At 41.0% G+C, this 23633-nt stretch overlaps 1 protein-coding gene across 5 annotated transcripts in view; it reads left to right on the top strand.

Moving 5' to 3' along the window:
• LOC149322500 (la-related protein 4-like) overlaps window positions 1–23633 on the top strand; it is a 51010-nt gene that overhangs the window by 15054 nt on the left and 12323 nt on the right. For all 5 annotated transcript variants that reach the window (XM_089478820.1, XM_089478812.1, XM_089478804.1 and 2 more), the window contains 9 exons: window positions 736–872; window positions 1769–1872; window positions 3494–3604; window positions 5881–5934; window positions 7102–7311; window positions 8989–9092; window positions 16389–16622; window positions 17166–17214; window positions 22398–22556. In XM_089478820.1, coding sequence (XP_089334946.1) covers window positions 736–872; window positions 1769–1872; window positions 3494–3604; window positions 5881–5934; window positions 7102–7311; window positions 8989–9092; window positions 16389–16622; window positions 17166–17214; window positions 22398–22556 — 1162 coding nt within the window. The remainder of the gene's footprint in view (window positions 1–735; window positions 873–1768; window positions 1873–3493; window positions 3605–5880; window positions 5935–7101; window positions 7312–8988; window positions 9093–16388; window positions 16623–17165; window positions 17215–22397; window positions 22557–23633) is intronic.

Genomic DNA, 23633 nt, shown 5'->3' with positions numbered 1-23633 from the left:
CGACTAGATATGAGCTTAGGCGTGCTTAAAAGGGGCCAGTCAGGCAATATAAGCACCACGATTCTGTCATGTTGATAGAGACTTGCTATTGATACTTCAGATATAATATTGAGCACTTTAGCCATGTCTTTATTTTCTTACATTATTTTTAGTATATCCTGGTTAGAATGTCTTTTTAATAGGACTATAAACAGTTAAATTTATATTTTAGAAGTAGCTGGAATATTCTGGAAACTGTGCCCAATGAGGAATGACTTAGGGAACTGGGGATGTTTAGCCTAGAGAAGAGACAGTTAAGCGGTGATATGGTAGCCCTGTTTAAATATTTGAAGGGATGCCATATTGAGGAGGGAGCAAGCTTGTTTTCTGCTGCTCCAGAGGACAGGACCAGGAACAGTGGATGCAAACTGCAGGAAAAGAGATTCCACCTCAATGTTAGTAGGAACTTCCTGACAGTAAGGGCTGTTCAACTCAGAGTGTGGTGGAGTCTCCCTCCTTGGAAGTCTTTAAACAGAGGCTGGATGGCCATCTGTCGGGTATGCTTTGATGGACAGTTTCTGCATGGCAGGGGGTTGGACTGGATGGCCCTTGTGGTCTCTTCCAACTCTATGATTCCATGATTCTATTCTATGATTCTATGCTTGTTATGTATGCTGTGTTTTGTGTTGTTTCAATGGTAAGCTGTTTTGAATGTGCTGCTTAAAAATTCATGCAAGTTGCTTCTTTATTTAACAGTGAGAATCTATCCAAGGATCTTTACTTGATGTCTCAAATGGACAGTGATCAATTTATTCCAATATGGACAATCGCCAACATGGAAGGAATTAAGAAACTGACAACCAATATGGATCTTATTGTGGAAGTACTGAGATGTATGTCTAAACCTCTTAATAGCTTCATTGTGTTAATTTGTTTTTACCACTGTGTGGCTTATGCATTTGTCAGTTGTGTGAGTCAACCTTATGTACTGGCTTCATAAATTTTGCAAATTTTGTAGAATGTGATTACTGATTAGAAGATACACATTTGGATGCACAATTGAAATTTGCTTCAGTATTTAATACCTTGCCTTCCCAAAATATTGAATGGCATCTGTTTTTAAAGTAGTGTTCCTGAGAGTTACAGCATGCCCGCTTCATACACGACTGTAAGCTGAAAGCCACGTGATGAAGAGTCAGTGGAGCATGTGCCTGTGGTGCATGTGCCACGTGCGCGAGCCCCATTAGTTTCAGTGGGGCTCAGGCACATGCGGAACTTGCCTTACACGGTGGGGTCCAGAACAGATCCCTGTGTAATGCAAGGGGGCGCACTGTACTTCGTTGTTGTGTATCTGACAAATGCATATATTTACCTGAAAAACTGCACATTCTAGAAAGTTTTTAAAAAGTGCCCTCCTCTGTTTTGAAGTATATTTTGTTACATTTTTGATTTACAATTGCTTTGGCATGCTTTCCAAAGCAAAACATTATCCATTTTGAGTTGTTCTTGTTAAAACGAGCCATTTATCTACTCCATTGCTGAAATAGGTGTGCCTGCTTTGCCTACTATGATTTCAGATGCTACTATGAAAACCTTGTACTAGAAGCAGAAAGAGTAACGTAAAATGAATGAGCAGTTGTGCACACTCAGTGCTAATTAGAATGAAGTGGCATAACTACTGAACAAACAAAACTGAAAGTTGGTCAAAAGCAAGTGGTCAGAATGCTGTGTTACTCTTTAAGCTTTGTGGTGTTGGAAAAATAACCCTGCTTTCTTTGTTTTCATTTAGCTTCTCCTATAGTCCAAGTAGATGAGAAAGGAGAAAAAGTTAGGCCAAACCACAAACGATGCATTATTATTCTTCGTGAGATCCCTGAAACAACACCAGTGGAGGTAACAAATCTACTTTGAAGATTATTATGAGCTTGACAATTTCAATCCATTTCTGAAGCTGGGAGGAGTACAGTCTAGGCCATAAGTATATAAGACTTATGCTTACATACTTATGTATGTAAGACTTATATACATGAGTATATACAGTAACCTGTAATGTAAATCAAGACTTCTGGTTTCAATAGCAAAAAGCCACTGAAAAGTTGATAGAGATTTGCGTTGTAGTTGGGTAATACTCTTGGTGTGTAAACACCTTCAGGAAAAAGAAACAAATGCTGTGTTAACTTTGCTCATTGAAGAGACTGTCATAGTTCCTTTGCTGTGGACATGTGCTTTTTTTAGAATAAGTTTTGCTCCATTTTGTTGGAAGATGGTTTGGTTTTGGCATCACATGTGGATTTACACATTTGTTATTAATATTTTGGGAGATGAACTGAAATATATTAACTGGATTGTCATGCACTGTTTCATTTTCATGAAAGCAAAGTGGAAAGTGTGTATTCATTGTTAATGGAGATAACAATTCAGATTGTTGCATTTATCTTCTATTTTATAATACACTCATTCATCCATATTTGTGGATTTGATTATTCATGGATTTGATTAATATGTTCTCTCCAGGAATATCTAGGTCCTCCAGTGCAACTCTGTGGTCAACTTTAACTAAAAGTTGTACTGAAAGACCTAGAGATTCCTAGAGAGAATATTCTACTAGGCATTTATAGCTCCTCCATTGCAGTTCTAAGGTCAGTGTCTGTCAGACGTTTACCACAGAGTTGCATTGGAGAACCTAGAGATTCCTAGAGAGGTGTCCTCTCAGGTAAAAACATGGTGTTTTTGTTATTTGCGGCTTTTCCACATTCACGGGGGACTTGTGCCCCTAACCATAGCAAATATGGAGGGACAAGTGTAGAATTATAACAGACTAAAGATGGTAAATGGTAGTACTGATGAGTATATACACTCGTCCCTTAGTATCCACAGACTTGCCATTAGCAGTTTTAATCATTCGCGGATGGTAAGTCTTCTCTTCCTTCCTTCTCTCCCCGCAGCGCCAAGGCTGCCGATGCCTGTAATCACACTGGCCGTACAGGAACTCACTTTCCCAGCAGTGCTCAGGGCCCAGCATGCACACACCATGCTCGCCCCCCCCCCACTGCAACCAGTGCGCATCTGATTCATCAATTGGCTGTGGCGAAGGGGGTGGGGTGTGTGCATGGCATGCTCGGTGAGTGCTGCTGAGAAAGCAAGTCCTTATGCGGCTGGTGAGGATTACAGTGCTAGCAGGAAGAAGGAGGGAAGGAAGTAAGTAAGAGGGGAGTGAGGAAGAATGAGGAAAGGAGTGAGGTTGGGAAGGGAGGGTGGGAGGAGCCCCATTGTCCCCAATGGAGGCCAGCTTGAATATTTGCAAAATGTTGGATTTGTTGGGGGGGGGGGGACAAAAGGGCCACTGTATACATGTTCTTTTTTACATAAATTTTTGAATGGCAACTGATGTCTGCTAGGAAACATGGGTCACATATAATTGAAAATTCTATCCTGCATAATGTAGAATGTATCTTAAGAAAACCAAAAACTAGCAATTTTATTTCACTGAATAGTCTTCATATTTTTGCTCTAGGAAGTAAAGGCACTGTTTAAAAATGAAAGCTGTCCCAAAGTGATAAGTTGTGAATTTGCTCACAATAACAACTGGTACATTACATTCCAGTCAGATACTGATGCACAGCAGGTAAGAATACTATGTAGTTTTAAGCGTTTCAGTTCTAATAAATTTTACCATGTCCCCAGGACAGCTCCCTAAGTCGTTCCTCATAGGGCATGGTTTCCAGGCCCTTCACCATTTTAGTCGCCCTCCTTTGGACATGCTCTAGTTTCTCAATGTCCTTTTTGAATTGTGGTGCCCAGAATTGGACACCATATTCCAGGTGGGGCCTGATCAAAGCAGAATAGCGTCGGACTATTACTTCCCTTGATCTAGACACTATACTTTTATTGATGGAACCTAAAATTGCATTGGCCTTTTAGCTGCCGAATCGCACTGTTGACTCATGTTCAACTTGAGTCTTACTTGGACTCCTAGATTCCCTTTCACATGTAGTTTTATTCAGCCAGGTGTCCTCCATCCTATATCTACATTTCATTTTTCTGTCTTAAGTGCAGTACCTTACATTTCTCTGTGTTGAATTTCATTTTGTTTGGCCCAGCTTTCTAGTCCATTCAGGTCATTGTAAACCAACTAGGGAACAGAATGCTATTTGAAAACACCAAAAATTCTGGACCGTGCCAGCACCTACCAGGTCAGAATGCACAGGGAGGCCATTGAAACCCACAAACACTTACACAATTTCAACTGAACAGAAGAAATGCTGAAAGTAAACAAATTTGACTACCAGTCTTGAAGAACACCAAAATCAATACTCAGCACTAGCAAATGAACACCAGCCAGGCTCAAGGGGTTTCCCTGCAGACAATGGATTACCAATTAAGTAGACAGAAATCCCCCTTGCATATCCCCCCAACACCCCTCCAGGCTGTGCCACTCGGCATAGTACAATATACAAGCTAATTCCACCATTAACTTGTAAACCACTTCCTCCCAAATAAGGGTCCCATAGTTATATATACTCTACACACTTCCATGCCACCACCCTTTGAAGATACCAGCCGCATGCAGGTGAAATGTCTCAAATAAATTCTTCCAGAACTCAGCCCCATAGCCCGAAAACCCACAGAAAACTATGGATCCTGGCTATGAAAGCCTTTGATTTCACAAAGTTGTATATGAAACCAAACACACAGAGTTACTTTTTTGAAAAAAGGAAAGAGATTTTCTCATCTCAGGCCCTAGAAGAAGGGTCAACTGCCAGCTGATCCACATCCAGATGTTGAGAGGTGCCTTTACTCCCTCCCTCTACAGACATGCTTTTGCAGGGGGTGGTTGGAGTGTCAACTCCTTTTGTACAAAGTTATGCAGCTGAATTTAAGGCAGATTTAGGCAGAGTGCAGCCTTGGGATCTAATAAGACCGTCCAGAACCATGTAGCTTCATGGATTGAATTTTACGGGGAGGGAATATTGGGTGAATTGCCTTTTCCAGAAGCTATTAGAAACAGCAACTTACCTTATAAATAGATTTCAACTTTCTTTGTGCCATTTAACATACATATATTCATCGATTGATGAAACGTTCCTCTAAGCAGAAAATTGACCTGTAGCTCCACTGCATTTGCATACCAAATTTAAAGTTTTCTGAAACCCGTGCTTTATCAAGGCTTGAGACAAATTCATTTTAGTCTCCCCTCAATTTGATGTCCTCCATATGTTTTGAACTACAATTCTTATCATACTTAATGGTTGGTCATATTTTTCAGGCTCATGTAACAGGTAGGCCAAAACAGATGAAGGGCACATCTGTACATTAGAGTGGATTGTTTATTTGCAGCTGCACCATGTTGTACAATTGCTATAGATTTTTGTAGTTGTGGGCATATGCTTATATTTGTAACTTCAAAAATGAGATGTGAAGGATTAGAATTAAAAGAGTTGAACAAACCAAGACTGTTCTGTTAAATCCCCTGGTTTAAATTTAAGATAGCATCAGAAAAGCAAACAAATCAAAGACCATTACTGTGGTGGTAGCAAAAAACTATATCTACTAGTACCTTACTTTCATAATTTCTCTGTAGATCAAGCTAGAGAGGGCAGCAGCTTGAGCACATCTGAGCTAGCATTCACAATTTTAAACAAAATAAAGTGATGGACTTAAAAATACTAACAGTTCCTTCTATGGTAAACTTTATAAGGAAGATATGAGGAAATGGGAGTTTTTAATTGAAGCTGTGTTTGCATTTAACATTTTATGTGGCAAAATGTAATTAAGTTGGCCCAGATTTGTCTTTATAATCTTTAGTGCATCTTTTATTTTCTTAAATAGTTTCCTTTTTTTAAATATCCTTGCTATTCTTTAAGATGGAACTCTTTGTGGGTGTTTTTTTTATCTGTACAGGCTTTTAAATACTTACGGGAAGAAGTTAAAACCTTTCAGGGCAAGCCAATAATGGTAAGTTTCAAGTATTCACACATTTTAAATTACATTTTCATATTTAAATAGTAGGATCAGTATTGTAAGTTAAATAACAGTGTCATATACTGGATATACTTGACTATAAGTCAATGTCAGGTTTTGGGGCCAAAATTGTGGATTTTGATATGACCCGTGGATAAGTCTATGGGGCATGTAACAAAACATCTAAAGGATGAAGCAAAGGAAAACAATGCTAAAGACAAAATTCTAACAGACATAACTGTTTATGCTCACACTTAAGTCTGGATGGATGAGAGAATAGAAAGGGGTCACTGCTTCCAGAGCAGATTGTGCTCTTGCCATTCACCAGGGGATAGTTCGCTTTTTTTGGTAAGAGTTAAAGTACGGGACTTACATTGACTCGTGGATAAGTCGATCCAGGTTTTTGGAGCCAGTTTTTGGACTAAAATTTCTAGACTTATACATGACTATATACAGTAGATACAATAGACTTTATTTTCCAACTTCCTTAACTATAGTTCATGTCAAGGGACTAGGTGTGTGTGGCCAAGAAATTGCCTACCTCGTTTCCATGTCCAGAGACCCTCCTGGATAGTTTGAGGAAAGAACTATGTCTGGTTTTACCTGAGAATTTTGTCCTCTGAAGGTTTCAACAGTTACTGTTTCATTTTCTGCACAAACAGAATTGTTACCCATGGTTTAAATCATTGTTAATGATATTGTGGTTCACTATTTGATAATTTTTCTCAATCATCATTTTGATAATGCTAGTTGAAACAATAGTTAACAAAGATAAAAGGGAATCATGGAAGTGAAGTGGAAATTTTCAAGTATACAGAAGGTTAAGCATTCTCAATATCAAATGGATTACTGAAAATTAGACCAAATGTCAGCTGTTCTTAGTAACCTTGAGCTTTAGGACTTTTCCTCTAAGCAAAGAATCTTGTCTTGTAATAATACTGAAGAAGTAAAATATTAGGTTTAATTGTCTTTTAATCTTAGTAGTTTATGCACAAAGAAAAAGTAATGTTGCAAACTAACCTGTTGGGCAAGGGACTGATGTGGCTTCTCCTCTTCTCTTATTATTGTTATTATTATTAACTTTTACTGTATTACAGATTGATACTGTGGCCATATAGGCTTGTAGGGTGAATGTACCATGATTTTATCTTTCTTTTGTAGGCCAGGATAAAAGCCATCAACACATTTTTTGCAAAGAATGGTTACCGGGTGGTGGATTCCAGTGTATACGTTCAACCCGTTCAAACACAAGCACAGTTTGCCTCACCACTGTTTATGCAGCCTGTATATAGTCCTCAGCAGTACTCCATCTACAGTCTTGTGCCTCAGACATGGTCTCCAAACCCTGCACCTTATTTTGAAACACCACTAGTAAGTAGATGTTCTTTGCATCTTAAATAGGGAATCAGTTGGTTTTCTTCTGCCTCAGAGGATGACAAACATTGTACACTATTACATATTATTGAGATTAAAATCAAGATTTCAAAAATCTTGAAGCATATGCTTTCCAAAATTGGAGTAACAGTGGTATTATTAAACTGTGAGTCTTGTGCCATAATGCATTGCATTTAATGAATATTAGACATATGGCTTGGGAAGTAGGACATAATACTGGTTATGACCTATAAAGCCCTATATGGCCTAGGACCAGGCTATTTGACAGACTGTATCTGACCTTATAAGCCTGCCTGGACCCTAGAACCCTTCACTGGTATGAGTGGTGGGAACACAAGAGAGGGCCTTCTTGGGAACTGCTGTTAGACTTTGAAACTCCCTTCCTAGTGGGGCCTTCTTGCTGTCCTTCCATGAACAGGTGAACAATTGAAAAATAACTGAAGACTTTTTAGGAAAGAGCTGTGAGAGTGTTGTAATGTTTTAAATTGTTATAATATGGTTAGTAGTTTAATTCTACTTTGGTGCTCACTTTTTGTATATTTTAATTTACTATGGGGCAAAGCAGACCGACAAAAAACTCCAGCTTCGAAGTGGCGTGACGTATGCACACCGCACGCCCCCAAGTCAGCGTCACACTGCTCCACTGACCACAAAGTGGGCAGCATCACGGTGTTTCTGCGGTGTGGTGTTTGCATGTACCATGCTGCAGAAAAATGAAAAAAACGTCACCATGACAGAAAAGCCAACTTTTTGCCAGCTCAAAAAGGATTGGGGCCGCAGTGTGCGGTTTCTGCGGCCTCAATCCTACGCTCAAAGGCGTGGTGGGAAGCCGCTCCTTCGGGATGGTTCGTTTCACCCCTAAAATTATTTTAGTTTGTAAGCCACCTTGAGTCATAATTTTGGGGGAAACAAAATAAAGAGAATAATAACAACAACAGCAACAATTTGAATTTATATGCAGTCCTTTTAATTCCGTATATAGTCAAAGAATATTTCTATAGAAATTTGTAACTGCAGAAGTGGGGATGTCAGAGAGAGGTTAAGGGAGTCTTGCTAGACAGGAATACCATCAGTGAGTGTTGTGTTGGAGTTCATAGTCAATGAAAGTTCTTGTTCTTGTTATGGAAGGCTTTCTTCCTTTTGCTGAAGATAGCAACTTATATATCCATATTCCAGCCTTGCCATCCTGCCCAACAGTGTAGCACATGCACCCCTGATAGTGTTCCTTGTCACAGTTGATTAGTCTCTGTCAAAAACAAAAAAAGGTTTTAGCAGAAGAGAGAGAGCTCTGTATACAGATCTGTTTTGTTTTGGGTTTGTAGTTCTGTCATCATTGCAGCCTCCTGTATTCTTGATGAAAACCTTTGTTTTCGATAGAGTGAATTCTTTATATAGTCCGTCCTCGCCTTACGTGGGGGATCCGTTCCGGATCCCTCCACGTAAGGCGAATTCCGCCTATGGTCGAGCCCCATTGAAAACAATGGGGCTCGTGCGCGTGGGGCGCAACGGGCGCACGCGCCTATTCAATTGAATGGGACGCGCCGCCCCTTCCGCCCCGCGCGCATCCCGCGGCTTAAGCTCATATGCTCAAGGCCGCGTATGGCGCGGGCGCACTGTATATGGTCTCCTGATAATACTTTGTGTCCACTGCAGGCTCCATTTCCCAATGGTGGATTTGTTAATGGCTTCAGCTCACCAGGCTCATACAAGACAAGTGCTGCCGCTTTGAGTATAAGTCGCCCATTCCATAGAAATCGGTAAGAAAATTGTTGATTCTAAGACTGCAATGAAGGTTCTATAACTGCTTGTAACTTGGTAGTTCATCTGATTACAGTAGCCTTTTCTCTTCTGGCAGTTTACCTTGTCAAAGCAAAAAGCATCGGGACTAGGGGACCTCGAATTCTTAGCAAAAATACATTTCTGAGTTTCTAGCCATTATTGAGATAATAGCTTTAGAGTCTTGTATTTATTATTGCTCAGCTGTCTTTGAAAGCATAATTTAATGTGAGCTTGCATTCTGTTGTTTCTCTTAATTCTGCTATCTGCTCCTTGATTAAAAGTGGATAAGATTTTATACTACTCATTTAATTTTATTTGTCAATAAAGAGCATTCTTTTTATCATCTGCCAAACATCATCTAAAATTCTGGAAAGATACTTTAGTTGTAAACCCCAAGACCTGTTACTTGAAGCATATGTAGCATAATGATTTCTGATTCTATTTTCCTTTTTTTTAATTGATAAAAAGTAGAGCACCATTCTGCTATGGAAGTTGGTTGTATCACTGTTTATTTTTTCATTTCCTATTGTTTTCTGTTTTTATTTTATTCTATTTTTGTTTTTAATATGTAAAAATATAAAATAAGATTAAAAAGTAGACTCTGTGCTATTGTTAAGACATAATCCTGAACTGTGCTTATGTGCTGTCAGCTCCCTTCCCTATCCCAATACTTTATGGAAAACAATGACTACTATGTATTATTAACATGCCTTTCTTGTGTTAGAGCCCTTGGGTGTTGCAGTATTACCATGCAAGGTACTACTGGGGCTAGCATTCATGGCCAGTGCCTGTACCTTAACAAATTACCCAGTGAGGGCCTGGAAACATGGCACTGCTTCTGTTGCTTTATGTGTTACTGTTGCAGTGGCATAATGTTTGCATATATAGAAAATATTTGTTGAATTAGCAAACACATGGCATCCCTTTCTGTGATTCATTCACTAAATTGGTCTCCATTCTGATACAGCAGTAAGGATTTGCCCATAGGAAAAAATAATTCACAATGACTTTTAATTACTGAAAACTAGTACTTTAGATTAGCAGCAGCATTCCTTCACCAACTGCCTCTGTACACATTTGATGAGGCTAAAGTTCACGGGCACCAGTCAGTGTGACTAACAGGAGATGGACTATGAAACTAACTTTAGCAATTGAGAGGAGCCTGCAAGGCTGTCTTTCATTTCAGCTAGATCTCAAATGGTATCCCACTTTATGCTGGAAGTTTTTTTCTGTTTCCGGTAATGCCTTATTTTTCAAAAGCTAAAGCTATTGAAAGAGCTGTATATGATCTTACAGCATTCAATACCCTCCTGTAAGTTTGTTTTGAATTGTCACATGAGGGCTTTGGAAACTTACTTGAAACAGAATGGGTGGATTAGCAAGAGCTGGGATGTTTTCTGCATTAAAAAAAGAGGTACCAACTGCTTTCTAAATCTCTTGGACTTGGAGGAAATTTTATTAAATTATTGTGACAAACCCAGGCATACTATTAGAGATAAAATCAGCTTAGTAGAGCTCATGTTTTTCTGCCAGCAAATGTTTTTCATTAATGGTTAGATTTATTTTAATAAAAGCTAATAAATTTATTTCTGCATAAACTTGCATGTACTATATAGTTCAGTTTTTCTGAGGTGGGTTATAGTCCATGAAAGCTTAAGCTAGAGCAAATTAATTATTCTTCACGGTGTCACAGAAATCTTGTGTTTTTGCTATAACAGATTAATACAGCTACCTCTTAGAAATGTTTATAATGAGACTAGAACACCAACCAAATGCATTCAAGTTACAAGAGAAGAGACTCTACGTAAACATAACAAGAACTTTTTTTTTTAAACTGCAAAAGCAGTTTGACTATGAAATAGAAAGGTTGTGGACACTCACATCTTTGGAAGTTTTTAAACAGAGGTTGAATTGGCATCTTTCAAGAGTGCTTCAGTTGTGTATTTCTGCATGGCAGTAGACCAATTGGATTGCCCTTGTGCTCCCTTCCAACTCTTATGATTCTGTGAAGATTATACTGTACATCACCAGCCTGACAAAATGGCTTATCCAGATATATTTTGTTCAAACCTGTTTTAAAATGCTGCTTCGGTGTTGATTTGAGGGCAGTTAACAACAGCAACAAAATATTATACAAGCAGTGTTAAGTCAGAATTCAGAAAAACAGTTTGGTTCTTAATTGGCAACAGGGTCAGGCAAGGATGCATTTATAGAATCACAAGAGTTGGAAGGGAGCACAAGGACCGTCTCCAGTCCAGCCCACTGCCATGCATATACACAACTGAAGCACTCTTGAAAGATGCCAATCCAACGAATGCCAACACTCTTAGATAGGTTAACTAAACCATATAACTACATACTTGGGACAACTACTAAAGAAGGTCAAAGATGAAAGTGAAAAGGCAGGATTAATGCTGAACATAATGAAAACAAAAATAATGACCATGGAAGAAATATGTAAATTCAGCCTAGACAATGAAATAGAAATAAGACATGCAGCTGAGCAGTAAAGTCAGAGTTGTCCAAGCCATAGTATTTCCCATTACCATGTACAAATGTGAGAGTTGGACAGTGAATAAATTGATATGAAAAGAATAAATTCATTTGAGATGTGGTGCTGGAGAATAGTACTGAGGATACTGTGGATAGCCAAAAAGACAAACATATGGGTTCCTGAACAGACCAAACTAGAGATCCCCCTGGAAACCAAGATTCTGAAACTGAGGCTGTCTTATTTGGGCCACATCATGAGAAGGTATGACTCACTCAAAAAGGCATTAATGCTTGGAAACGTGGAGGGCAGTAGAAAGAGAGGTAGACTACGTGTCAGATGAATAGACTCAAACAGGGAGGTCACGGGCATGAATCAACAGAAATTGAGCAGAGTAATGAAGGACAGGGGCTTGGAGTTGTCTCATCCACAGTGTCACCATGAGTCGGGCAGGACTTGAGGGCAGTTAACGATAACAAAGAATTAGGATTAGGGAGTACAGCATGGCAGCAGTATTTTGCTTTAATCCCAGAAATCATTGCATGGATATGCTTACTTTAGGCTACACAGTTATTTAACAGAGAAACATCAACATTGGGCTGGAGGTAACAGATCATGAATAAAACAATTGCTAAGAAGATGTGCAATAACATTTATTTTGAAGAGATGTTTTAAAGGATCTTCTTATATTTAGAGTGTCTACTGCAAAGAGTTGGTTCAGTCTGTAATAATCATAATGATTACATATGTGGGTTTTATATCTGGAAGAGACCTCAAGTGTACCTGTTCAATTCATTCTTGATTGCTACTGTAGTAACGTTACACAGGTTGAGTGTTCCTTATCTGAAATGCTTGGACCAGAAGTGCATTGAATTTTGGAATTTTTCAGGTTTTGGAATATTTGCACATACATAATGAGATAATCTTGGAGACGGACCTGAGTCTAAACATATAATTCATTTCTGTTTTGTATACACTTTATATATATAGCCTAAAGGTAATTTTATACCCAATTTTAAAAATAATTTTCTGGAAAGAAGTTTGTTTATATTAAACCATCAGCAAGCAAAGATGTCACTATCTCAGCCACCTGTGTGGACAATTTTGGAATATTTTGGATATTTGGTCTTTTTTTTCTGAGGGGGATATTTAGCTAATTTATGATATTTGCTGGGGTTTTATCAGATAAGCATGCAGGACTCTCATCTATACTGCTGCCTTCCTCTGGGAGCAACCCTCAGAAGCAGCAGGTCAGCTGTGGATCTGGTCCAGTTTCATCAATGGTTGTTATCATTTGAAGCATTCTGGCTCTGGTGTTCTGCTTCTAGTGCTAGAAAATGATGCTTGAGAATATCATTTCTTGTTATATCTACCTTAGAATCATAGAATCATGATTCTATGATTCATTCCGACTGGAAAGAGTTTGGAAATGAGTAGAATGCAGAGTTTGTCAAAGTGGGGAAGATATGGTTGCTTTTGTCTGGCTAGGAGGGTGGGGGAAGAAAGAAGGTGGATCCTTTGCAGCCCTAGCTGTTAAAATCAGATTGAAAGTGTAAACACTGGAAATGTGGGGAGGCTATCTATTTCAACATTGCAAAGAGAATTACGAGTGGTGCCCTTGGTGGGAGAGGACTCTTTATCATTCATGTTGGGGGAGCTAACATATTTGCCATTTTTTCCACTTATGCGGGGGTCCTTGGCCCCTAACCCCCATGAATGTGGAGGGGTGACTGTATTGATATAATAAGCAAGATTCAGATTTTTTCATTAAAAATGAATGCAAAAAACAAACAAACAAAAAACCTTTGTCTGTGTCCTGTGTAAGTTAGGACAAATCATATCTGTAATTTACTCAAACCATATTATAATATTTGATCTATTCTAGCTTTTGTAGTAGCCTTAGCCATTCTCCATCTTAGAAGGGCTCAAATTCTAATGCTTCAAGGCGTCTAGTCTCTTAGGTCAATGCTGAATTTATGCTGTTGGCATATAGTGACTTATCAGGTTAAGTTTTTTACCGATGGTCATTTCTTTGGCCAGATTGTGGATAGAAGCTTTTCCAGTACTGCTTTCTCAATACATTCATCCAGAGAGTGAAGCCCAGGATGAAGCACCATATCATACTGACAATCATAATCATAATCGTATTTCCTGCTTCTCCCTGCGGATCGAGGTGGGATTACAGCAAAGAATAAAAACCACAATACAATGCAAAATACAATATTATCTAAAAATACAGTCAGTAAAACAACAGCAATATTACTACCAATCACTAAAAAGGCCAAATCATTGTCAATTTTCTGTGCTATCAAGTCAGGGTGGGAATGTCCCATAAAATCAGTTATAAAAGGTCAGGTGGATAGGCCCACTGGAAGAGATCCGTCTTAAGTGCCTTTTTAAAGGTTTCTAAGGTAGTAATGAGGCGGATCTCTTCCGGTAAGTTGTTCCATAATTTAGAGGCCACGGCTTGAAACTTTTTATGGGAAGTTGTAGTTAGTCTAGTTTTTGTATGTTCCAATAGTTTCTTCCCTGATGTTCTAAGAGTGCGGGGCAGATTGTGTAGGGAGAGGTGTTCCCTTAAGTAACTCGGGCCCAAGCCATGTAGGACTTTAAAGGTAATAACCAACACTTTGTATTAGGCCTGGAAGCTGATTGGTAGCCAATGAAGAGATCTTAATATTGGAGTAATATGGTCAGATCTTGATGTTCCTGTGACCAATCTGGCTGCAGCGTTTTGGATCAGTTGAAGCTTCTGAACTTGGTACAAAGGTAGTCCCATGTAGAGCGTGTTATAGAAATCAAGACGAGAGATTATCAGTGCGTGTACCACTGCTTCAAGGTCCCTCTGGGCCAGGTAGGGACGCAGTTGGTGTATTAACCAAAGTTGGTAACAAGCACTCCTAGCAATCGCCTCCACCTGAGATGACATCTGTAGAGACAAGTCCAGGAGTACTCCCAAACTGCGCACTTGGTCCTTTAGGGAAAGTGTGACCCTGTGCAGGACTAGTTGGTAAATCTCCATCCCTGGACCATGAGTTCCTATCGTGAACACCTCCGTTTTCTCTGGATTCAGCCTGAGTTTGTTTTCCCTCATCCTGCCCATTACTGACTCAAGACAGGCGTTTAGAGGAGAGATGCTATCCTTGGTTACTGCAACAGTCGGAGACATAGAGAAATGGATTTGGGTGTCATCAGCGTACTGATAACACTGCGCTCCATGTCTCCGGATGATCTCTCCCAGTGGCTTCGTGTAAATGTTAAACAGCATGGGAGACAGAATGGCACCTTGAGGGATGCCAGATGTCAGCTCTCTTTTACGAGAGCAGCTGTCTCCCAGCATCACCATCTGGAATCTGCTGGAGGTTGTCCAAATACCTTGTTTTATTCTGTTGAAGAACTGTATTTATATTAGCATGGTATTTGACAGTTGTCCAGTTGGGATCAAAATCTGGAGTTCGCGACCACTTGGGGAATATTTGTGATTGGAAAAATGGCATAAGCAAAGTTCGCATAGTCTCGTGGTTCTTTTGGTTCTAGGCACAGCAAAACCTACATACTTCGTGAACTGCACAGTTTTTCTAAAAAATAAAAATAAATCTTAGTTTTCTGCTCTACAAGCATTTGGGAAAACTACAAAATTCAAGAAACTACAGAGAAGTAGCCTGTATATTAAAGTGTTATCTGTGTTTAATGTTTGTCTGTTTGTTCTGTACACAGTGTACTGTTTCCTACACTTTTGGGGGTGTATAGCCCATTCCCAGTCTAAAGTTGTGCAACATCTTTGCATTAATTACTGGTCTGTTTCTAGGCAGATTCAAGTGCTGCTTCAGATTTTTAAAGCCTTACACAGTTTGGGTCGATACTATTTGAAATGGCACATCTCCTTATATAAGCACTGAGATCTGCAGAGGACCACTGCCTCACAGTCCCACCATCCTTGCAGGCATGGTTGGTGAGGACGCGTGAAAGAGCCTTCTTTGTTGCTGCTCCCATCCCTGGGAGTTCCAGTTGACCCCCCTTTCTCCTCTTTCCATTGGCAGATTAAGACCTTATTTAGGCAGGTCTATTGAATCTTAATTATGGAGTCACAGTGTAAGTTCATGTACTGTATTTTTAAAAATCTTTAAATGAAATTGTATTATAAATATTTTTATTGTGTTTAACAATGTTTTCATGTTGTTATTTAATTCTCTTAACTTTTGTAATCAGTGTTTTAGCTATTTTTAAAAATTATTAGCTGCCTTGCATCCCATTTTGGAAGAAAGACAGGATATAAGCGAAATAAATAAATAAATAAATAAATAAATGCTTCTGTGGAAAGCACTGCAACTTTCTAGAAAACCCCTGTTTTCTGGGAAGCTCCACAGCTTCAGAAAGTTACGCAGTTTCCTGTCATAGTGGGTGGAAAGGTTTCTCAGTCCCTTGACACTATGGGAAGAAAAATTGATTGCTTTCTCCTGGCATCTCTTGGGAATGGAAAAATCTAGATTTCCCATTCCTAACTTCCAAAAATGTTGAGGAAAAACAAATCCAGTGGAAAATAGCCTTGTTTTAAACCAGCTGACTAGGAAAATGGTGATTATTTCAATTTATAATTGCACCAGTGCCTTGAAATACAGGTCTGTATATTTATAACAGGTAGAATAAGTAAAAGCATCTGATAAGCTGTCTTGGTCTTTAAAAGGCTTATTTGATAGGACTGGTTCATTTTGGTTATGGAAATATGTGTTTGTGCTGTTACTGTACTTTATACATCTAGCATTTATTTCTATCTGTTATGCAGTGTGAAGCCTCATTTTCGTTTGTCGAGCAACTCTGAACACTCAGCGGAAATAACATCCGCAGTCAACACTGTGCCAGTAGGGGATGGACAATTGCACAGAGCCAACTCCAGGAATTTTCAGACAGATCGGCAAGCTAATACATTATCAGGAAATCAAGAGCAAAGCTATTCACTGAAGGATTCTTCTGTCACTCAGATGGAACAGAATGGTGATTATGGCATGGGCAGAGGAAGGTAAGCAGTAAAGTTGTCAAGCATACAGTGCCCCTGCGTCATACGTGGCTTCCAGCATATGCTGGAAGCCGTGCCAGAAAGGCTTCCCCTGTGCCCCAGAAGAAACAGTGGTGCCTGCGCCGCTGGAACAAGCTCCATTGTTTCTAATGGGGCCTGACTATACGCGTTATTTCCCTTACACGGCGGGGTCCGGAACGGATCCCCCACATAAGGGAAGGGCCAATTGTATATTTCATTTCTACCAGTCAGATGAGACTGTTTTACACACAGATCACTGCTCCATCCAGCTCAATACTTTCTGATGGAAGTCTCTCTTAGCTGTTCTACCAGAGGTCATTCTTGAATCTGAGATGTGTTGTGTGCAAAGTATGATCTTTCATTCAGCTATGTTACTCTGCTAAACAATGCTAGCTGCTGTAAAACATAAGGAAGAGAAGATTATTAGATATTTAATCACACATGGCACTCTGACAACTTAGGCAGCATTTTCAATATTGATATTACGAGACAATGTTCACAGTAGCACTCTTCACTAATTTGCAGGAGGAATATTTTCAGAGGTCGAAGGAGACGGGAAGATGACAGACTTTCAGTAAGTGTTGCTTAGTTTTGCTGCAGGTAATTCTTGGACTAATTTTTTTAAAAAAAAAAACCCTTCAGAGCAGTTCATATGGCAGAAAATTTATTTATTTATTTATTTATTAAATTTCTTCTTCGTGGTCTCTGCAAATCACACAAATGGGTTATGTCTGCTCCTGCGTAGCTAGTTCGTAAACTTCTACTATCACTAAGCAGAACTTCCATGGCAACTTTTTGGCAGTAGCTCCGCCCACCCCATAAAGCCCCTAGTGTTTCCACTCTTTCTCCAGTTCTTTTTTTCTGTCGCGATAGCAGCTAGGAAGGAACTTCGCTCTGTTAGAGTTGCTTATTTCACTTTCAGATTACCTAATGGCTTGACCTTCAACCATTTTTCTGGAATTGACCATTCTTTTGGACTTCAGATTTGAGATAGTCGCTGATCACTTGACCTTGGAATGTCTGACTTACAATTTGCTCACTGATTTTGCCCTTCAACTCTGGTTGAAAATGGCTTAATTCAAGCAGGACGACAGATTTGGTGCCAAGATCTCCACTTCTGATTGCCATGAATGCTGTGTTTTGTGCTTTGGAGAGGCCCGCAATGTCAAGACTTACCTGCATTGCAAAGTCATGACCACCCAGGACTTCAAAAACTGAGACATGAAACTCAGGGTGGCTCTGTGGGAACAATCCCTGACACTGACCTCTGCTCCCACGGCCCAAAACTCCTTGGCTAAGGCTCCCTCTACCTCCGGTAAGGAGAAGAAAAAAGGCAGAGGGAGGCCCCGGGAAAAGTCTTCCAAAGACAAGAAGGCTTCCCGATCTGAGAAACGGAGGCACCTGGAGGATAAGTCTTCCCACTCAAAGGGGATAGATCAGCTGACCATTTGATCTTTAAGAGGGCCTGCTCTGCTTCTCTGCTGGGGAAAGTCGGCTGTGAAGAGGCTGTGGTTTCAGCTGAATCTCCAACTGCAGCCCTCAGATCTGATCCAGCCCAAGCGGCTTCTCTTCCCCGGCTTTGAAACGCTCCCAACATTCATCAGGTAGCATTTCCCAGGCATGTCAATACTGAATCGGAGAGATCCGGGAACCAGAGCCACTGACTTTGACCCAGTACCCAGCCAGACTGGTTGATGCCGAGAGCCCTCGGGCTCAAGCCTTTGAGAAGCTCCCTCATTGGGACCGATTCACCCTTGGGAGCAAGGCAGACAAAGTCGCTAGGCTGGAGGATGAGCCTTCGTTCCAAGATGATCTTGTCCAGCATTATCCAGACTTGGTCAACAACTTTGACAGTGGCCGACACTTCCGCCTTTCCCCCTAAGGTGGGTAGCTAGAGACTCCACTCTGACCAGACCTCCAGTTCCACTTCATGGAATAGAATCATGGAATTCAGTGTGAGTCACTGTACTCTTGACCTCTCCTGAAGATGCCTGAAGACTCTCTGAAGTCAGCTTGCCGTCTGAGACGATCTCCCTCTCTGATAACTGAGTCAGATGTGAAAAGGCCATCAACACCAGTGTACCTGGTCAACTGGGGCTCCGCCTTCTCTGTGGATGACATCAGGTTGTTTGCTGACCAGACAGTCCGTATGGACAACGCCCTCAAGATCGTGGCCTACTATACTGATGGGGAAGCGGTTGACTCAATTGAGAGAAGGGTCTGTGGGAAGGTCCCAACTCCTCCTTTCATCAAATACCTCCTGTTGCTGGAAAAGATTGCTAAGCACGCTTAGGTGACCCCAGCCACAATCATCTCCACCTCGAGGAAGATCAAGGATTCAACGGATCTCCCCCTCGGCTCTGGCATGGTTATTCGAGCATCCCAAGCCGAATTTGGTGATCGTGGAGAGCTTCATCCCCAAAGACTTCTTCCTCTCCTACTGATAAGGAGAATAAGAAGATTGACAGACGGGCGAAGAAATTCTACGCCTTGGCTGTGGTGGACCTGAAGGTGGCCAGCTATGCAGTTTTCATGGAAGCCTAGATCCAGCACTTGATGGAGTGTCTGGAACCTCTGCTGCAGTCAGTCTCAGATGATAAGAGGGTCCTGGCCTTAGCAATCAAGGCTGAGATGCATGCCTTGGGAGGCCAGCAGATTGTCTCCGCATGTCACTCCATCAATTGCGCTGTCAAGATTCTCTCCGGCTCAGTGATGACCCTCCAAAGACACGCCTGGCTCCAGCCATTGGACTTGACCCCACAGGCTCAGGCTGTTGAATGAGCACATGCCCTTCGATGACTCCAGTCTCTTTAACAAAGAGATAGACAAGAAGCTCAACTTTTGATACCAGATGAAAGCGGCTGCCAAGAACCATAGTATATCTTCGACCTCCCTCCAGTTTCCTCGTCATTGCTACGGAGGCCTTTGCCCTTGGTGCCCCTCTTACCAACAGTGGTCTTAGCAACCACAGGAGTGTCAGAACCATCCGCAAGATGGTTGCCTCTATTTTCCACTTTTATAGAGAGGGCACTGGTTTGTGAACCTTGATCTCAAAGACGCCTATTTCCACAGTGGAATCCTGCAAGATCGCAGGAAGTTCCTCGCCTTTGCCATTGGGACCGAGATCTTCCAGTACAGGGTCCTTCCTTTCTGTCTCTCCACGGCACCAAGTCTTCACCAAGTGCATGGCCCCGGTCATGGTCTACCTTCACCAGTGCAGGATCACAGTCTTCCCATACTTAGACTGGCTCTTCACTACTCAGTCCCAGGAGGAACTTGTCAAAGATGTACATTTCACTTTGTCCCTCCTGGAATCTCTTGGACTGATGGTCAACAGAGAGAAGTCCAACATGGCCCCATCAAAGCAAGTCAGATTCATTGCGATGATCCTCGACTCTGAGAACTCCATTGCTTACCTGGCATTGGACAGGTTTCAAGCCCTTTCCGAGGCCATTTGTAACTGCCTTTTGCACAGGCGGATCAAGGCCCACACCGCTCATGTAGTTTTGGGACACATGGGTTTGACAACTTAAATCACCCCATAGGCGAACTCCATCTCAATTCATTTCAATCTTGGTTCCTGTCTGTCTTCAGTCCCATGCACAATCCTCCCTCCAAGTGGCTCACGGTACCGAGACCTGTGATAAGATCGTTGTATTGGTGGCTAGAACCCAACAACATCTGCATTGGGATGCCCTTCCTGCCCCCACAGCCACAGATCACCTTGACAAGAGATGCATCTGGATGGTTGGGGTGCACACATCTTGGATTTCACAATCAAGGACAAATGGTCCATATTGGAGAGACAGCTCCACATCAACACGCTTGAGGTGCTGGCAATGGAAAAGGCTCTTAGTGCATTCAAATCCCTTTTCTCAAGCAAGGTAGAACTGTAGTAACACAGTTCCCCATGTTGTGAATATGTTGTGAACCGCAACCAATGGTCTCGGTTCCTAAATATGTGTTTTCCGATGATCTTAGGCAACCCCTGTGAAAGGGTCATTCGACCCACAAAGGGGGTCACGACCCACAGGTTGAGAACTGCTGCATTAAGTGCTACCTGTCAACCATCTGATCGTACTACCAGTTCGAGGGCAGACCTTACTTTACCCTTGTGAAGAGATTCTTTAAGGGCTTTACAACCTCCATCTCCCCATCCACCGGCATGGAGCCTGGACTTGGGGCCTTTATGTCTCTCCTCCAAACCCTTTTAATCTATGGCCACCACAAACTTGAGATTGCTGACCTGGAAAACAGCTTTCCTTGTTGTCATCACCTCTGCTCGCCATGCGAATGAGCTTTGTGCCTTGCAGATGGACCAGCCTTGCCTTCGGTTCCACAGAGACAAAGTTGTACTCCGTACTGATATCATCTTCATTCCAAAGGTGGTGTCAGCCTTCCATATCAACCAGGAGACTGTGTTGCCAACCTTGGCCGCAAACCTGACAACGGATGCTAAGCGCCATCTACACACCCTGGATGTCTGGAGAGTGCTGGCTTTTTACCTGGACAGGACTTTGGATTAAAGGCACTACCCATGACTGCTCAGATATTCTCAAAGTGGCTGGTACCATCTGCTCGTGTTATGAACTCTCAGGTAGAACTTGCCCTGTTTGGGCACACACAACTCGGGCGGTAGCTACATCCACTGCTTTTTTGACTGGGGTGCCTCTAGAGGTTTTTTGCAAGGCTGCTGTCTGGTCCCAGGCATTGACTTTCATCAAACACTACAGGCTGGACATCAGGGTCAGATGGGACACAGCCTTTGGGAGGGCAGTGTTGCTTTCAGGTTTGCACTGAAAAGATTTTATTGCATTACATGTTGTGTATGCCCTTTGTAACCAAGAAAAATCACACTGACAAATGCACTTTCAAAGTTCAAGAGTTTATTGTTAACAAATACAGCTTGTTTGAACTTTCAAATTGGTATCATGACACTCCTTCCTCTACTGACCAAATCTTGTCAGTCTAACCCATTTGTGTGATTCACAGAGACCACGAAGAAGGGGGACAGGTTGCTTACCTGTAACTGTATTTCTTCGAGTAGTCATCTGCATATACACACAAATCCCACCCATTCTCCCATCAGTCATGTCCTGCTCATTGCTAAGATTCTTCTGTTTCTGCTACGGGATGCTTACCTATCTGCCATCTGGAGAAAGAGCGGGAACACTAGGGGCTTTATAGTGGTGGGCAGAGCTACTGCCAAAAAGTTGCAATTGTAGTTCTGCTTAGTGATATTAGAAGTTTCTGAACTAGCTGCGCAGACGCAGACATAACTCATTTGTATGTATTCGCAGATGACCACTCGAAGAAATACAGTTACAGGTAAGCAACCTGTCCTTATTTATACCCCACCCTTCTCCCAAGACTGGGACTCAAGGCAGCTTACAACAGAAATATTACATTATAATAATATTAAACTACTACTTTAATATTATATGGAAGTCTCTCATTTAATATTTAAAGATAGTCCCTTGGACCATGTCCCTTGTACACCTGACTATCTGTTCCATCGGCATGTAATATCCACAGATACAGTGCTGTTTAGTTACTAGTAAAGATGGTGGATCTCTGAAATTTTATGTTTTAGTGTCAATTTCAATAGCATTTCATTATTGTCATATTTAAATTTAGCTTCCACGCCTATGTGATGGGGGAAAAGAAGTGTGTCTCCTGATTTCTAATCAATTGATGGGACATGACAATAATATGCTATGACTTGACAATATGCTAACATGGTACTTTTCCTTGTAGCGACCTCAGCCTTCAGTTGAAACCAAGACGTTGACACCAAAGTTTGACTTACTTGCCTCGAATTTCCCTCCCTTGCCTGGTAGCATGATAAAAACACAAGGAGATCCAGTCTTGGAGAGCCGGATGTCAGACATTGTTAAAGGAATAAGCAAAGAAAAGGTACTTATATGTATTTAACTGCTTTCCACTTCTTTCTCTTAGCTTGATAAGAAATTAAAACAACCAACAGACTGTTTTAAGATTTTCAATACTTAAATCTTTTTCATTAGAATTACCATATCAAGAAGTTGGTTGCTTTATGTATCTTCAATTCATGAACATACTGATTATGAGATGGCTGAAAATGCAAAATAAGCTTGACCAAAAGGGAAGATGGGTGACTTCTTTTTGATGATAGCTAACAGGAGTTTTTCTATATCCTATATAGATATATGTGTTATGAAAAGAGGGCATAATCAAGCCTATTGTGTATGTTTATCAAGAAACACAACTATACCCTGGACCATGCACTGACTAGTCCAACCTGTGGCAGTGAATGTTCATTCTCAGTTAGAGGCTGCATCCTCACACATAGGTCTCAGTTGCAGAGAATTCTGTGTTATTGTTCACAAATAGATTTTGGAACACACTACCTCACCCTTGCTTGCTTGCATTCTCCTGTCAGTGGAAACATCTGAACTATCCAGGAACTCTCCAAACATCAAATGTTTAACTTTCTGTTTCAACTGGTAACTCCCTGGTTTGCGTAAGAATGAAAGAGACTGGTGGGAAGGGATGTAGCAGCACCTTTGAGATATTTCTTTGGTTTCCCTAATAAGCTAAATGCAACAAAATCCACAAAACCTTTACAGTAGATAACAGATAACTGAAATGCACAAAATACATCATGCAAGCTTTTGAAGCTTCACTGGCTTCTTTCTCAGGCAAATATGCTAAAAATTATACAGGAAAAGAAAAGTGATGATATTAGCATCACGGTCCTATATTTTGTCTCATATTTTACTTCTGTTGTCAGTTAAGATAGTCTGGAGGGATAGCAGTATAGGCACTCACCTTTCTTGGCCATGTGGGGACAAGGGATAAAGGGCAGTAAATAAACAGGCAATATAATCAGTGGCCAAATAACTTTGAGATCCAGGTAAACTCTGCTCTATATTAGTCTTTCATAGGCAGAATACATTGAATTTCTTAAGAAGTCTCTGTATTGTTAGACAGTGTGCCTGTGCCATATGCGGG

This window comes from Sceloporus occidentalis, unplaced genomic scaffold (assembly GCF_023333645.1).
Source record: "Sceloporus occidentalis isolate IW3139 unplaced genomic scaffold, rSceOcc1.0.p SCAF_1, whole genome shotgun sequence".
Taxonomy (NCBI): domain Eukaryota; kingdom Metazoa; phylum Chordata; class Lepidosauria; order Squamata; family Phrynosomatidae; genus Sceloporus; species Sceloporus occidentalis.
This window is presented reverse-complemented; position numbering and strand designations above follow the sequence as displayed.